The 12,493-nt window shown below is 38.2% G+C and overlaps 1 protein-coding gene across 1 annotated transcript; it reads left to right on the forward strand.

The window, feature by feature from the left end:
* The first annotated feature begins 414 nt into the window (after window positions 1-414).
* On the forward strand, window positions 415-11,931 carry BTF3L4 (basic transcription factor 3 like 4). The gene is made up of 6 exons (XM_065408965.1): window positions 415-495; window positions 2,517-2,580; window positions 3,530-3,643; window positions 6,198-6,399; window positions 9,126-9,185; window positions 10,200-11,931. Exons 2-6 carry the CDS (start codon window positions 2,527-2,529, stop codon window positions 10,244-10,246), a joined length of 477 nt encoding a protein of 158 aa, XP_065265037.1. The 5' UTR covers window positions 415-495; window positions 2,517-2,526; the 3' UTR covers window positions 10,247-11,931.
* Window positions 11,932-12,493: the final 562 nt, after the last annotated feature.

Below are 12,493 nucleotides of genomic sequence, written 5' to 3' on the forward strand. Positions count from 1 at the left end.
TTGCACAAAAAACCCCCAAACCAAACAAACCCAGCACCTAAGAGAAAGCAATTTCCTTGACTACTGCACCGCAGAAATAGACCAATACCCTCCTCCACCCTATATGGTCCGTAATAGAATACAGTACATGGTACTAAGGCAGAGCCCAGCAACAAGCTCCACCCCCGTCTCCCCCTACGGAGACTACGGCTTCCAGAATGCACTACCTCGACCTGGTTCTAGAATCCCTGTCCGTGCATTGCATGCTGGGACATGTAGTTTTCCCCCTGCAGAGTGGGTGCGCAAAGCGAAAGGGAAGAAGAGGGAGCTACCTACAATTTTCCATGTTATGCAAATAACTCGGTGTCCCTTCCAATCGGAGGTGAGTGGGCGGGGCCCAGGGTCCCGTGGTCCGCGGCCTCCTTTCTCTGTGCCCCTCTCGTCTCCTTCCCTGCCTGGCGTGACCGCCATCTTGTTCTCGCCGCGTGTTGGCTGCGGAGGGGCTGCCGGACTCAGGTGAGAACTTTCTATTTCCTCCCCTCCTTCACCTTTTCTCCATCCCCCCGTCCCCGCACCGGACCCTCCCATCCCCCCCACTTCTCTCTGCGGCGCGGCGCGGCGCGGCCCGGCTCGCACGGGGGGAGGAGCAGTCGGTGCCGTGAGGGGCATGGGCCTGCCCGCTGCCTGAAGGGAGCTCGGCTTGTTTCCCCCTCCCCTCAGGGCTGGTCTTGGGGGGCGCCCCAGGGGCAGGGACCTTTCCCTCCCTTAGAGCTGGATGTGGGAGAGGGGATCTTCTCCCCGACCGTAGACCCCATCGGCGCCAGGGTTGGCTATTGGGAGGGCCGCCTCCTTTCCAAGGCATGGACCCACTGGATATTGTGTGGGGTGGGGGTGTTGCTCCCCTTGGCTATAATCACTTCCCACCTTCCCTGTGCTGGATTGTGTGGGGAGGGGGTGCTGCTCCCCTTGGCTATAATCACTTCCCATCTCCTCAGGGCTGGATTTTGTCCCCTTCTCCTTTTCAGGGGCACACACCCCTTCCCTCCAGGCCTCTGGGGCAATTAATATTGTGGGGATCTCTTCTGCACCCCCCTCCCACTGAAAATGATTGGGAATTCCCTCCTGTAGAAAACGAACATCTTTCTCCCACCTTCTTTTCTAGGGCTGGATTTTTTTGCGGGGGGCCTATCTCAGGACACGTCCATTATAGGGCCTCCTTCCTGTTAATGTATTTGGAGGCTCTGGAATCCCTTCCCCTCATAAGAGTACCACCTGAGGCTAGCCTCTGCCTTTCTTTGCCAGTATGGAAGTTGTGAGGGGTTTCTTTCTTATCTCCCTACTAAACAGTGAAACATTAATGACTTCCCGGGGCAGACCAGCTAAATGACTCCCAAAATTACTGTATACAGAAGGTGTTGGGTGCTTTCGCCTTCTGATTATGGTAGTTTTGGTTTTAAGAAAAAAACAGTAATCCCATTTTATGCAGTGGACACTTTAACTTCATAATGGATGAGTTGAATATCATAGCTCTTTATTATGTGAAGGGTGTTGTGAGACAATGGTATTTGCATAGCCTGAATACCTAATAAAATTTATTCATTCAAAAATGTACTGAGATATTATTGAACTCTTTGAGATTAATCATGGGAATGGCAACGAAAGCTTACATTTTAAAGCAGTCTTATGAAAGACTTCCTTTTCCAATGTCACCTTGCCATTTTTACTTTAATAAAGTGCAGTAGTTTTAGAAATGACTGTTGTGAAATGCATGCTCTTTTAGAAAGTAAATTGAGTTGCTTGTCATTCAGCTGTATTATAAGTTTATTGGAGTTAATGGGGGGGGAAACAAATAGACTGATAGGATGGTAAATTAATATTTAAGTTAGGATAATAAGTTAAATGTGACTTTGAATTTCCTGGCTTCTGTCAGTTTGTATCAGAATGCCGTTCCTTCTGCTAACATAGCATGCACAAGAAAATATGTCATTTAGATCAGGGGTTCTCAACCTTTTTCTTTCTGAGACCCTCTTCCACTCCCCCACCCCCCCAGCATGCTATAAAAACTCCACAGCCTTCCTGTTCCACAACAACTCTTTTTCTGCATATCCAGTAGATTAAAAGCCAGAGCTGGCATTAGGGGTAGCAAGCAGGGCAATTGCCTGGAGCCCCAGGCCACAGGGGGCCCGCAAAGCTAAGTTGTTCAAGCTTTGGCTTCAGCCCTAGGCAGGGGGGCTCAGGCTTCAGCCCCAGGCCCCAGTGAGTTGAACACCAGCCCTACTCGGTTTTATTTTGGCAGACCTCCCTGAAACCTGCTCCTGGTTGAGAACCACTGAGTTAGATGATATGCCTTACATATAGTATTGTCTTTAGCTCTTGTTAGCAAACGTTTTTGTTGCTTATGATATTATTTTAAAGGACATTACTATGAACTTGAACATTTATAATATTTTTAAATAAAGGCAGTGTCATAAAAATTGTTGTGTAATAAACTTAAAATTTAACATCATGCTAATATGGTCGGCATACTTATTCTTCAGACACAGCATCATGAATCAAGAAAAGTTAGCCAAGCTTCAAGCTCAGGTCCGAATAGGCGGAAAGGTAAGAGGAAAACAACATTAAATTCATAGAGAGACCTGCCATATTTTATTTTCATTGTATATTTTAAGGGTCTGAAATAATACTGCTGTTATGATCAGGATCATAGCATGTTGGAGCCTGAAAAGTCTCTTTCTTTAAATCCAAAACAATTGGTTGCCAATACATGGATACTTTATTTGGTGACTTCATCTTTTAAATATACATCAGTTTAACGCCTAAGTGTAGAAGGGTGTTTGTGTTTGTAGAAGCTTGTAGCATATAAACTTCATTAAATATGAAAAATACACTTGCCATATTTGTAAGATTTGCTTAAATTTAAGATATTGATTAATTATCTTTCTGGCAAAATGAACTTTGTGCCTTCCTTAAAATAACTTTTGGAAAATAAGGAAGAGAACATCTTGAGAGATGGGGGGAAAAAGAAGGAAAATGTAAATGTTTCCTCTTACTGAGAACTTGCTGTAAAACACTTCGAGTTGTAAATAAGCCAGTGTGACTCTTGTATACTGAACCATTTGAAACCCTTTGAAATCTCTTATACTGAAACCCTTAAAAAACCCTAGAAACAAACTTGTCCAGGTAAAGCCTAACATACTAAAATTTTAAAAAGGGTAAACTGAAAAGAACTTCAGGTCATGGGACTGCTCTATACTCTTGAGAGAATGAGAGATGGAGCATGCTGGGGTATTATGATTTTAAATTTGTGGAATAGTGTATCTTTTTGGAGAGAATTGTTCAGCTCTGTATCATTTACTGTGAACTTCAGAAAACTGGGCCAGGTTGTCAACCCAGACTTGATAATTATCAGAGCAGCTTTGACAATGTAAGTGCAGTACTCAGCAACTCCTTTTTGTTTAAATTAGTTAGTTGATATTATGGTACATGTGACTGCAATGTCAGATTTTCAGAGTTGCTGACTAATGTTTCTTGCATTGTCTGACTTTTTCAGGGTACAGCTCGCAGAAAGAAGAAGGTGGTGCACAGGACAGCGACAGCTGATGACAAAAAACTTCAGAGTTCACTCAAAAAATTGGCAGTAAATAATATTGCTGGAATTGAAGAGGTATAGTGGTATAATAAATTAATTGCCTTGTCTAAATCGTTCAGTTTAAAAATGACAGCTGGCTAGATGTTGAAATGCTAAGAAAAGTTGGGTCTGATTCTCATCTCACATGGTGTAACTCCCTGACTTCAGTGAAGTTACTCCTGATTTACATAATTGGTGTAAATGATAACGGAATTTGCAGCCTAATTACTTTAAGCTATTGGTATTGGAAACTGGCTGGTTGCCTATACCTTTGAATGGCTGAAAAACAAAATCTACTCATGATTTTTTTTCTTAGTAAAATTGGTTTGTCTGAATTTGATTACAGTTAAACTTTTCTGACTCTTAAATTAAAGTTACATGGTAAGCAAAACAGCGTGCCTCATGCTGTACAAAACTTAAAGGAGAAACATAATGTGGACCTCTTTCTAGATTGCAAGACTTGACTACTATTGTGTTACATGGAAACAAACAGAATTGATTAACAATCACATGGAGCAGATTTTTTTTTTAAACATTTTCAAAGACACTAAATTCTCGCTCTCTACATATAAGTTATGATCCCAGTTAGCAGGAACTGGCCCAACTAGACAGTAATGAGCAACAGAGGGTCCTGTGGCACCTTTAAGACTAACAGAAGTATTGGGAGCATAAGCTTTCGTGGGTAAGAACCTCACTTCGTCACATGCAAGACAGTAATGGAACCTCTTCAATGTTTTTAGAATATCTTATTTAAAAATACAAATTTTACAGGAACGTCAAAGTTATTTTAACATTGACCTTCCTGAGAAAGTTGATCTTCCCATGTGCCATTGTGTACAAATGAAGAGAATGCTGAGATAATATGTAGAGAGAAGTGACCATAAATTAAATGTTATTGCAGTATTTGTCTGAAGAAACGTAATACATGTGATTAATTTTAAATTTTGTATTGTGTATGTGGAGGCCTGCTCCTTCAAGAGTCCTAGTGCCTCCCATAGAGTGACTATGAATTATCCTAATTTTCTTTGACTGTTTGAGCACCATTAGTGTGCTTTGTGCTGTACAAAACTCAAAGATAAACACAGTCCTTGCTTCCCTTTACCCAGAGCTTAAAATCTTAATGCACAGACAAAACTCTTCAGATACAAACTGTTCTGGGAAACTGAAGGGATGATATCTGGACACTGCTAGCTTCCATTTTAATGACTAGGCCCTCACTCCTGAAAGTTGGCCAGACCCACATTGACTTTAGAGGGCTCTATCTGTGCAGGACAGCTTGCAGGATTGAGGCGTGGGTGTGTAAGAGCACTTATCAATGAGGTGGGTTAAGAATGGTGAACTGTTTAAGTAAGAATGATCATCATGCACACTGAGATCTGAAACAAGTTCCAGGCATAAAGGACATCATGCAACTTTGAGACTGTTGACTAAAAACAGGTTTAGAGTCTAATTCTAAATTATTTTAAATTAATCTTCATTGTGTAGGAACATTCCCGAGGCACTCAAATCTTCAGTATTTGTTTTTAATCTTAGTCTCTGCCTTTTCCCCAGAACATCTCAGTTAAAAACGAATTGAATGGCTATAATAAAACAAAAAAACACAATGTTATAAATATGCTGCAATTGACTATGTTTACCAGGACTTTTTCTTTCCTTTCCTTATTTAAAATAAAGACATTTCCAAAACACTCTTATTTTACACTTATTCTTTCTCAGTTTCAGAAAAAAAATACCCTTCATGTTCTTTCCTTCTCCATCTAGTTTAAAACAAAACCCAGATATACTTTTCCTCTTTAGAGGCAGAAATGGACTAGTGGTCCATCTAGTCACAGTGGCTAATTCCAGATGATTTAGAAGCAAGTGAAAATCTTCATCATACCTAAGGTCAAGGTCTCAACATGCAAAGGGACATCAGTGTGATTGTGTGGGCATAGAGGTCTGTGCTGGCAGAATTGGGGCCTAAGGATCCCGTGATGTGCATGGATGGATCCCTGCACTCTCATGGATTCCTTTTGACTTCAGTAGGACTTTGTGCAGTTGTAGGGGTCCATCTGTGTGCATCGTATTGCAGTATTTGGGCCTATGTTTTCAAGTATTTACCATGGAAGTAGGAGACGCTCTTATTTTTCCCTCTGATCTCTTCCCAGATGGTAATTGGCTTATGCTCTGGAGCATGATGATTTACATAAATTTTCCTTGGCAGGTCACTTTTTAACCAAAACAATTAATTTAACTGTATGATAGCACAATAGAACACAGTAATCCATTGCTTGCTCACGTGCTTATCTGAATACTAGTTTCATAAAGGAACTTCAGCTCTCAAATTTTGCATTTCCATTCAATGTGCATGTCCTTCTGCTATAAACCTATATTCCATTTCCATACAGATTTGGCTAATTACGATCTTTTTTTATTCATTTTTTTTACTCTCTAAGAATTGTAGAGACTTTTCTAAATTCTCTAAATATAGGCTTGAATATTTAAAAATGTTAATATAAACAGTGTTGTTTTGCAGCATTTGTACAGACAAAACTATTAGAGTATATTAGTGAAATGCATGAAATGTACTAATTGTTCTGTATTTAAATAGGTGAATATGATAAAAGATGATGGAACAGTTATTCATTTCAACAACCCCAAGGTCCAAGCTTCCCTTTCCGCTAACACTTTTGCAATTACTGGTCATGCAGAGGCTAAACCGATCACAGAAATGCTCCCGGGAATCTTAAGCCAGCTTGGTGCTGACAGTTTAACAAGTCTCAGGAAGTTAGCTGAACAGTTCCCAAGACAAGGTGGGTGTCCCTATTTGGATCATCTTATTGAAGATTTTAAAAAAGTTGTATCGCCTTTTGGAAAAGGTTTGGGGTAAAATTTTCCAAAGTGCCAGTGTGATGTAGACCCTCTGGAAAACTTTATACTTGCCTAATACTTTGTGTTTTACTAATCCAGATAAATCACCAAAACTATTTTCACAGTAAACTTCACTTGTTCTTAATGAGAGATGACTTTCTCATGCAATACAGTTTTCTTCTATATTAATTATACTACTTTTCCTAACATCTTAACTAGCACAGAGTGTCTGAAACTAAGTACACCTCTACCCCGATATAACGCTGTCCTCGGGAGCCAAAAAATCTTACCGTGTTATAGGTGAAACCTAGTTATATCGAACTTGCTTTGATCCGCTGGAGCGCGCAGCCCCGCCCTCCTGGAGCGCTGCTTTACCACGTTATATCCGAATTCGTGTTGTATCGGGTCGCGTTATATCGGGGTAGAGGTGTATCACTGCATTAGACTTAATGCTTTCTACTTTATGATATGAGTAGGCACCTTAAATCCCCCTAAACTATAACATTGTGATCATTAGCTTTCCATGTATTTTCTGTTTGGCTTGCTGATAGATGTTGGATTTTTATCAATTCCAAAAGCATGTTCTATTCTCATCAATATCACCATGATATAAACTGTTCTGCTCTTCACTTAATATTGCTATCCACTTAACAGTATTGTAGTAATGTAATGAAAGGCCTGTTTTCTGTCTGTTTCAAGACTCTGTTACGTAGGCCCAGCTATGTTGAAAAAAAGGCACATTTTTTCAGTTACAAGTTAGGCATGTTTGTCAGTTATACTGTGTTTTAAAATACCTTGCAATATTGAGTATATGGTTTCATGACTTGATGAAGCATGTCTTCTATTTTCAGGAATATAGATTGAAATATAAAAAAGGTAGATTGATATAAATTATTATTTCAAAACTGAAACTTTTAACTTGATAGAAATTTCTGCAAGAGTTGAAGTAACTTTTATAGGCAGAATAAAAGGTTTGTGATGGCTATACAGATAAAATGCTGGTGCCATAAAATCTGTTGAGGAAGATGCATATTATAACAGTTGGAATAAACTAGTTAATTGATACTTTTAAACATCTTTGATAACGCTACACTTTAATATTGAACACTTATTGTAGTGAGATGTTTACCTAAAATGCTGCTTTAAATACATAAAACTAACAGTAATTCAAGGTTCACCTGGATATAGGAGTCAGTTTCTTCTGTTAAGGAATTCATTTTGAAGTAATCATAGTGTTATATAAAATGTTTTCCCCCTCTAAATCCATAATGGGTGCAATCCTCACCACCTCTTCTCCCATTTTCCTTGAAAGAGCAGCCATACACTTTAAACTTATTCTCAAATCATTAAAAAATTAAACTAAATTACGTTTTTCCTTTTTTTCATTGCACATATTTAATGTCCCAGTGTCTCATCACTTTGTAAAACCTTTAGAACTGTGATACACTGGTAACAGTTTAAAGGCTTTGTCTTACTGAAAGATATACAGCACTTGATGCAGTCTGTATTGTAGCATCACAGTGGACTACTGGAAGGGGTATGTGTGGCGGAGGGGGCAGGAACTGGTGTTTTGAATTTAATATTCTATTGGGGGGAATGCTCTTTGAATCCTGTCAATTTTGAACTTGCTTTACAATTGCTAGGCTATCTATCCTCTTTCTTAGGAAAAAGAGGTGGAAATGGGGAGTCACTTTTTCAATAGTGTATATTTTTTCATCAGCTCTGATTAAAATATTGGAGGCTTAAGCTTTAAAAACAGAGGCTGAGCATGCACAGTAGTTAGTTTAACTTTGTGCACAATGCTATTGTCTGTATTGTTGTAAACTCCCATATTGGAGTTTATAGTATTTCATTTCATGTTGTGTATTGATGAAACTAGAGTCCTTACTGCCACACTCATTCAAACAGAGAGAAATCCAATTCTTAATTTCAAAAAAATTTTATTTATACTTTTTAAAAATATTTTTGAACAAGCTCTAAAGGAAGCATAAAAATATATAGATGTAAAATGGAACTAGGTAATACCTACTACTTTTTTTAAGGTCCAACAAATTTACCCATCCCCAAGAGAACCAAGACAATTTAAATGTATATTTTAATTTTCTTATTTCCCCTATGTTTTAGAAGAGCCAAGAGTTCAATTCAAGACAGAAACACCAAATAATTTTCTGTTACTAGTAGCCATAAAGAAAAAAAAAATCCAATTTGTCTAAATTTCAAATGGAGACATGAGCCCATTCTGATACATTAAAAATCCTTGCGACCAGTCCACATTTAGTACACTTCTTAAGATGTTACAGAATTCCTGTGAGTAGCAGGAAGGAAAACTGGTAAGAAGGAATTGTTCTATTCTGTAGTTTTTCGCACTTTTGAGTAGATTTGACAAGTATGCTGTATGTCGAGGGCTCCAGTACTCTTAAAGCTGTAGTTTTATTTAAATAGAATTTACAGGGGAATGATAGGTTTCTTATGGACCCCTGAATGGGAATGCTGTACTTTTCAGAATGTTCTCGCCTTACAGTAGTAACCTCCAAGAGAAATCAGAAGATATCCACTTCCTGTTTTAACCTATAAATTATGGCTTTTGTTTTGTGAGAGAGAGTAGTATTGTATAAATGGGACTAACTGTTGTGTTAAAACATATACTTAGTACAAAACTTTTTTATAGTGTTGGATAGCAAAGCAACAAAATCTGAAGACATTGATGAAGAAGATGATGATGTTCCCGGTAGGTTTACTAGCTCATTCTATTTCTTCAATTTGAGATTATTAGTTACCATTCTGATATATATTTAGATTTGTGCAGTTATATTTCTCTTGCATTTAGAGAGGCAGTTTGGTATAATGGACTGATCATGGAACTGAGATAAGGAACTCCTGAATTGCAGATTTCACACTAACTTATCATGTGGCCTTGGGCAAATCACTTAACCTATCTGTGTCTTACCATCTGTAAAATAAGGATAAATACTATAGGGGGTTGGGAGGATTAGCTATTTAATATTTGTACAGTGGCTTCAGGATGCAAAATGCTATATGAATTTTAAGTAGTAATCATTGGATTATTTTTTCAGATCAGACTGTTTAAATGCATGCTCATTTCTGTAATAGGAGATACTAAGCTCCACCTACTGTCAGGTTCTGAAAATTCTCTTTAAAATAAAATCTTAAACTGGGAACTTATAGCCACGTGCCATTGTTTTTAGCCTTGTTCTTTTGAGTAAATTCTTGGAAACTCTTAATTTGTGTTTTTAACACAATGATCTTCTCTATTCATCAGTGTAGTTTATTATCTAAGGCAATAAAGAGATAGGAGACTGAAATTCGATCTCGAGTTGACATGCTCTGTGACCTTGAGGGGCTGTAGGTCTATTCTAAAGTTTCTACCCAACTTCACATCTAAATCCTAATTTTAAAAGGTGCTAAGCACTCACCAGACCAAGTGAAGTCAGCAAGAGCGCCTCTGAAAATGAGATCTAGGCATCTTATGTTGAGCATCCAAAGTTAGTGGATGTTTTAGAAATTTAGATCTTAACCTTCCTGTGCCTCAAGTTCTTCATTTTTGCAAATGATACCCCTTTTGCAAAGTCCTTTGAAATCTCTAGGTGAAAAGCACTATGTAATCATTAAGTATAATTAATAACTATTTGGTATCTTAGGTAAAGTTACATAGTTTCTTTAAAAAATATGAAGACCGTGTTATTGGGGAAATGACTCTATTAAATATTTCCATCTCTTTCAGATCTCGTAGAAAACTTTGATGAAGCATCAAAGAATGAAGCGAATTAAATCATTAATAGTTCTGGAAGCTGGCATGGACTAGATTTAAGAAATCAGCTATGTGGTTCCAAAGTTTTACAGAAACAGAGAACATCACCTGTTAATAGTTCAGTAATATAAATATTTTGTATTTTAATTATGCTGTTTGTTCAGCATTTTCTGTCAGTTGATTTTGCATTTTGCACTTACTCCCAGGATCTACTTTTTCGGTCAAAAAATAAGAAATGTCAGTGCAGTTTGAGGGTGTGTGCATGTGCATATGTGTATGGTGTGGGTGTACATATAGTGGAGAACAAATTGGAGAACAGTTCTATTTAACCTTCCCTTTGCCCTCAGAAGTAGAAGTAAAACAAATCTTTACAGTTGTTACTTTTTATTTCCACCAAATAGTGCACAGAAAGTGGTGAAAAGTGAAAGTCTTACTTGTCCACATTTCATTAATTCAAGGCATTCTGCCATTAAGACTTGGGTTTAATTTGCTGTGTTAACTATTGTACTTGCCAATATGTATCTCTTCCATGTTGAAAATGTTCACATGCTATTTGCTATCAACCTCATGTTGATTCCAAATGATACCAAAGACAGGATATTTACAGCCTGTTTGGTATGGTAACATTTTTAAAAATCAGACCTAGAAGAGTTTGCTTATTTTTCTTTTTAAAATTCCTTTCTCTCTCGCTGTCTCCCTCTATTCCTCCTTTAACTTTAGCCAACTCTATCAGCCTTCATTTCGAGTCCCTTATTATAGAACTGATGTTTGTTCAACCCATTTCACATAGACTAAGCAGTATGTTCTCCTTTTGATTATGTGGGTGTAATTCCCAGGAATATTACTTGCTAATTTTAAGAGGAGATTAGTTCTCTCTATCATCCAGAAGAGCTAGGTTGAGTCAGTTTTTGAACTTGGACATCCAGTTGGTAACAATTCAGTGCATTAATTTTGCACAATAACATACTGTTGCTTAAAGGAGCTTGTTTGAGCTGTTCCAGTGCCATAACTACAGCTACTAGGAGCTGACAAGGCACTGTCATTCTCCAGGGCACTAAAAATTAGGAGTGTCTTGCTGATGATATTTAATGTGAGAGAAAGAGGTCATTGATCATATTGCTGTAGCTTCCTGCTGGACAGTTTGTGCAATGACTCTGAAGGGATTTTTTTTGGCCTATCTGACTTTGCCTATAACCTACCTCTAGGTTTGGTATCATGGCTATAGTAGCTTATTAAAAACCACAAACCTTCCGTAGGCATGCAGAGGACTTTGGAGGTATCACTGGTATACTGCAGTATTTTCTGAACCTTCCTTCAAAATGCTCAATGTGAATCCCTTTGTCAGAGGCTCTTTGAAGGTGCTTGATGTAACTTGCATTACAACATAGTTGGCATCACTGTTAACCTGTGTCAAGGGCAGCTGTGGCTTAGGAAAGCCATTTTTCTCTACATCTATCATCTTAACTATAGCTTAATTCTGAGACATATCAGCTTTCTACGTAGGTTCATACACTAGATAACAGTAAAATACAAGGCTATCAGTACATGAGAGTTCTAGTGACATCAACGTAAACCGCAAAAGCGGAGCTCTTGTGGTTTGTCATCTGGACTCAATTTATTTTATAGACTTGTTCAGTTTTCCTGTTATATTTTATATAATACATGGATCTTACTACAAAATAAAACAACAATACAAAAGAGGAAATGTTCCCTCTTGTGTGTCATTTCCTTCTCCCAGTAGTACCTGTTGAGGAACGTGTTGATGCAGCTGCTGCTTTAAATAGCATTACATTCATTGTCATGTTGCATTTGATAACTAACAGGAAAGCTTATTGGATTGGGATAGATCCTGCAATACTTTGAGAAAGCCCTTAGGATTCTCACCTTCTCCACCCCTTTTCCCATTCGGACTAGATGGGAGGACTCCCTTCACTCTCATGGCTACTCCAACCTTCTGCAGATTGTTGCTCTTGGTTAATGAAAATCTCTTCTTCTTTCACACACATACAAGCTGAGCAAACTGCCCTTCCAATGCCTCTTCTGGCCCAGTGAGCAAAGAAAGGAGACTGGGAAACAACCTTTCAGTTTTGCAGAGCACTTCCACTAGTTAAGTGGCATGAATGAAGAACATTTAAAAGTTGCAACTGCACTGACTGTACAGATATCCGGCATATTTTTTCACTACCAATCATTTAGTTATTGAAAATCAACATATTGTAGTATAAAGCATTGATTTCTGTAATAGCAAGTGTGGTTAAAAAATATTT

Source organism: Emys orbicularis, chromosome 8, assembly GCF_028017835.1.
Source record: "Emys orbicularis isolate rEmyOrb1 chromosome 8, rEmyOrb1.hap1, whole genome shotgun sequence".
Taxonomy (NCBI): domain Eukaryota; kingdom Metazoa; phylum Chordata; order Testudines; family Emydidae; genus Emys; species Emys orbicularis.